Source organism: Condylura cristata, unplaced genomic scaffold (genome assembly GCF_000260355.1).
Source record: "Condylura cristata isolate star-nosed mole 26May11 unplaced genomic scaffold, ConCri1.0 scaffold00056, whole genome shotgun sequence".
NCBI classification, from domain to species: Eukaryota; Metazoa; Chordata; class Mammalia; order Eulipotyphla; family Talpidae; genus Condylura; species Condylura cristata.
This window is the reverse complement of record NW_004567157.1, coordinates 582,997-588,256: the sequence shown is the minus strand read 5'-3', so window position 1 is coordinate 588,256 and position 5,260 is coordinate 582,997. Positions and strand designations below refer to the sequence as shown.

Here is a 5,260-nt window from a genome sequence, read left to right as displayed (position 1 = left end):
GCTTTTCCCCCTTGTCCTTGAGAATGTTTTATGGAGATATCTCATTAACTTACCCTATGCATTATCACAATTAACTACTTGCTACACAGTATAAATAAAGACCTGTTGAAGGGATAGCAGGAAGACTTGCACCCTATCCTGACTCCCATGTCTTCCTCGCACCTGCTCCTGTCTCCCCTTTTGGAATCTCTGCTCATCGATGCCTTCCCATCTTAGGGTCCTGCCTGTGCTGCCTCCAGACACCTCAAAAATTGGAGCTAGTCTCTGACATATGGCGCCCTTAAACGTGGGGCTTCAAGAGGAATCCCAAAAGGAATCTTAAGGTAAGTTTTTTCTCTCTCTCTCCTCAGGAAGGCTAGGATTCTGCCTAGCCTAGGGATTGCGCGCTCCCCTCTGTGAAGGAATACAGGAGTTAGGAAAGGCAGGAATCACAGAACTTATAAAGTAATCTTTTCTATGAGTCAAAATCAGTCCAAGAAAAGATGCCTTTTTGTTGTTAAGCATACTCTTGATAAGCGTAATATTAAGTCAATTCATTCCCAGTTGATAGCCTTTTTAGACTTTGTAAAAATGTGTTGTCCTTGGCTCCATGAAAACCGGAGCTTAGATACAAAAGCTTAGAAAAAAATGGGAAAGATGAAGCTGTATTACACCCACCATGGGCCTGACAATGTGCCTGTTACAGCATTTACCTTGTGGAGACTCTTGAAATATATCCTAGATCCTGTACCAGAGCCACAAGCTATTAATAAAAGACTGAAAGAGATTCATAATGTTGCCTCAAATAAAACCACTCTTCTTTTACGCAAACCTAATTCTGAGGCTTTTGTGGCAAATCCAGTGGACATAAATCAGGCTGATAATAAAACGTAAAAAAAAAAAAAATCATCAAAAAAGTAAGGAATGAGTTGACCCCAAAACAAAACAAGAAGAAAAAAAGAAAAAGAAAATCCTAAAATGATGAATATGCTCAAATATGCTCTAACCAGTCTCCTTCCTTTAAGAAAATTTAAAAATGTAACAGTGACATTGTGCAATTATGCTAACAGTATTTTTTTATAAGAAGGCCTTCAGTCTTAATTTTGATATTTCTTTAAAATTTTTCCTTTTATTCCTTTTTTTCTGTTTTTATTTTTATTACTATTTTTATCATTCTGGCCTATATAATTAAAACTGCAGTTACACAGGATTCCACGTGGAGTAACAACAAAAACTGTCTGCGTCTATATGTTACATGTCTGTATGTCTTTTGTTTATGTTAATTGTCTTGGCCTCGAGGTGTTCTAAATTGGTTTAAATGGTACCTATAAATATTATAAGCAAACAAAAATGTAATTTTTATAATAACTGACTTGTTTTAAAACAGGTATAATTTTTGTCTCTTACTTGGGTTAATAATGTCAGATAAATAAAGGTTTTAACTAATTAAGGTTTAATTTTTTTTTTTAGTTTTTAAGTAAAAATAACTAAAAGGCTATGGTTTAACTGTCAATATCGTCATTACTGTTATTTTTGCTTGTTTTTGTGACAAAGCTTCCCAAAATCCTAAATTAAAATATAATTTGGTAACTCATCACTTGGTTCATTAAAGGAAATTTTGTGGAACCTCAGTAGAGCTCCTGAGACACTCCACAGAATTTCTCTCATTAAAAAATAAATAAATAATATATATATATATAAATTTAACATATATAATAAAATAAAAACTAAAAAGGAAACATTGTCACTTAAAAATAATAAAATAAGAGGTAATTCTTTGACATAAACACAACTGTTAACATTGCTTTTCTAAAACATGTATAAAATCTTATTTTTATGTATGTATATTAATCATTGTCCTACAATAAGGAGCCATAAAATAATAATAATAACTAATAATAATCTGGTAAATGGAGATTGTTACAAGATTTATGGACTATTAATGTTATCATGGAAACAATGGGGAGCCTCCAGACAAGGCTGCCATCTCCCATTGCAGTCCCTAAAGGGGACCCAGTTACTGTAATAGACCTCCAGGACTGTTTTTTCACCATCCCTTTGGCCTCACAAGATCGAAAAAGATTTGCCTTTAGCGTTCTGTCACCTAATCTTCAGCACCCATATCAGAGGTTTCAGTAGTGGAAGGTACTACCAGAGGGAATGAGAAATAGTCCCACCTTGTGTCAAAAATTTGTAGATCAGGCTTTACTAAGATTTAGGGAGACATTCCCACATTTTAATTAGTCACTCGCTATATGCCTTACTAAATGAGTCTCTTCATGCATTGACTTCCTGCTTGTTAGACTTTGGGCTAGTTATAGCCCCTGAGAAAATCCAGACTTCACCGCCAATCAATTATCTGGGACTGGACGTGTAATTCACACTAATTTGATAACTCCCCAGCATTTACAGTTGAGGGTTGACGCTTTAAAAAACTAAATGAGGCCCTCCCTGGTGGCGCAGAGGGTTAAAGCACTGCACTGGGAGGCTAAAGCCACTTCCGCATGAGTTCAATCCCTGCCTGCCCCGGAGGTGACCACATGGCGAGACAGACCTCTCCTGGCCCGCCCGCTGCTGCCCTCAGCAGTGTACTTCGTAGATCTGTCTGTTCTGCTCCCCACTCTGTCTCTGGTGAATCCTCTCACCCTCCGCGTCTCTGGCCTGTACCCAGTTCTGTATGAATAAATAAACAAATCTTTAAAAAAAAAAAAAAAAACTAAATGATTTCCAAAAATTGTTAGGAGATATTAACTGGACTCGACCCTATTTCAGGCTTACAAATGATGATCTTTGGCCTCTGTTTCTCATTCTGAGAGGCAGTGTGGATCCTAGATGTCCTAGGCAAAGAAGGCTCTTGAAAAAATTAACACCGCTATTAACAAACAACAGCTACACAGGCTTGATTACACTAAAACCTGGATCTTGTAATCCTGCCTATGGCTCACACCCTGATTGCGGTATTATGGCAACAGGGCCCACTAGAGTGGCTGCACCTTCCTTCTACCACAAAAAGGTTTGTTTGTGCTTATCCATCATTAGTGACTTCATTAATTGTCAAGGGCTGTAGGAGAAGTCTGGAACTTTTCGGACGAAAATTTCAATCTCTTATAATAACCTACAATAAGGAACAGCTTGATGTGCTGTTACAATTTGATGACAATTGGCAGGTTGCTACTCAGTCCTTTATGGGGGATATCAAGTTTCACCTTCCCCTGACCCTTTGCTGCACTTCTTAAAGGAACATGCCTTTATTTTTCACAAAGTTGTTAGTTCTTCCCCTTTACCTCATCCAGCCTCTCTGGTTTTTATGGATGGGTCTTCAAATGGACTAGCTGCCTACATTATTGATGGCAAACAATCTCGGTACAGACTGGTGAAACGTCCGCCCAAAAGACTGAGCTGTTTGCGGTCATTGAGGTCTTTAACAAGCTACGCGATCAGTCCTTTAACCTTTTCACTGACTCGCAGTATATAGCCAGACTGTTTCCTGATATTGAGACTGTTGTCATTGCTGACAGTAAGACTACTATAGCTGCCCGCCTTTTAGAACTCCAGTCCTTGCTAAGACAGAGAAAACACAATGTGTATGTCGGCCACATTCGGGGTCATTCTAAGTTACCCGGACCCCTAGCCCAGGGAAATGAACTTGCTGACTTACTCACTAAAGATGCTGCCTTTATGGCACAGGAGACTACTGCAGACCATGCACTGCATCATCAAAACTCCTCCTCCCTGCGGTGACAATTCCATTTGACCCGTGAAACTGCTCGAGAAATTATTAAGAGATGTGCAGCCTGTCCCACCACCCAGCCTTCACTTCCTATGGGAGTCAATCCCAGGGGACTTAGGCAAAATGACTTGTGGCAAATGGACGTTACTCATGTTTCCAGCTTTGGAAAACTCAGCTTTGTCCATGTTTCTATTGATACATACTCACATCTGATCATGGCCACTGCAAGGCCTGGCGAAGCCTTTAAAGATGTTTTTCAACACTTAATGTCATGTTTTGCTTATGCTGGAAAGCCCTGTGCCTTAAAAACTGACAATGCACCAGTATATAGAACTGCCTTCAAAAAAAATTTTTGTGCTTCCTTTAGAATTCCCCATACTATGGGAATTCCTTATAACCCACAAGGCCAGGCCATCGTTGAGAGAGCTCATCAGACTTTAAAATCCCAAATCTTAAAATTACATCTGATTTCAAATACAGCTCTCCCCATCACATCCTTAACCATGCTCTTTTTGTTCTCAATTTTCTCAATTGTGATGCCTCAGGGACCTCCCCTATGGAAAGACATTGGAAGCCTGAGGTGTGCTCAGAGCCAAAACCTCTAGTTTTAACGGGAACCTGGAAGGGGCCAGATCCACTCCTTACAACAGGGAGAGGCTATGATTGTATTTTCCCACAGGACTTAGATTCGCCCATCTAGGTTCCTGACAGATTGATTCGTCATTATGTCCCCCCACGACAACTCAAACCAGTCACCGCCTAGGACAGCTCCTCGCCGCTGCAAACACACGGATCACCCAGAAGATGAATGCTGCAACCCGGATGCGATTTTGGCTCCAACCTTTCGCCGCCTCTACCTGCAGAAGGAGGATAGCGACCACCACACACCCTCTTCAGAATCAGTGGCCCCCCCCTGCCCCCACCTCCCATCATGAGGGCCCTTGGGGAAATATTCCAACTGGGGTCAGGTTAAAAACCTGAGCTGTCAAGCCTCTCAATTGGAAAGACAAGGGGTACCGCCATCCACGGAGAATCTCCTACTGGCTATGATCGCTATTCTCACTTGGCAAGTACCCATTACCCTCGCATCTCAGTACTGGACCTACATTCCTGATCCTCCTATACTGCACCCTACTCCATGGAACTCTCTTTCACCCCTTCGAGTGTTTACTAATTTCTCTAACCTTCTTGGAGGTGATTCAGATTCCTTCCTCAAACATGAAACCAGCTCTAACTTTTCCTTCCACGGTGGTATAGATTCTATGCCCTTATGCTTCTCCATTATGCATCACCATTCTACCCCTTTACAGGAAGGATGCCTTCCCCTTAATTATCACACCTTTCTAACTGACTCTCCCATCTACGACTTCAGCAAGAGCTCATGGCACCATCAATTGTGGGTCCTACAGATGCTGACCATCGGGCCCTCCAACTACCAGGACCTGGTAGTGACCTTGTCCCCAACTTCCTTTCCTAATTACACTGACATTTCAGTTCCAGAAATAAGACAAGTCTGGGATCACATTGACCACCGAGATGGATACCCTCTCT

General features: G+C 41.0%; 1 protein-coding gene across 1 annotated transcript in view; it reads left to right on the top strand.

Moving 5' to 3' along the window:
• The window catches only part of LOC105854557 (endogenous retrovirus group K member 19 Pol protein-like), a 9,593-nt gene extending 5,279 nt beyond the window's left edge, over positions 1-4,314 (top strand). Inside the window, 1 exon segment of the mRNA XM_012734437.1 lies at positions 3,349-4,314. Within this exon segment, the coding sequence (XP_012589891.1) occupies positions 3,349-4,314 (966 nt within the window).
• The last annotated feature ends 946 nt before the right edge of the window (positions 4,315-5,260 follow it).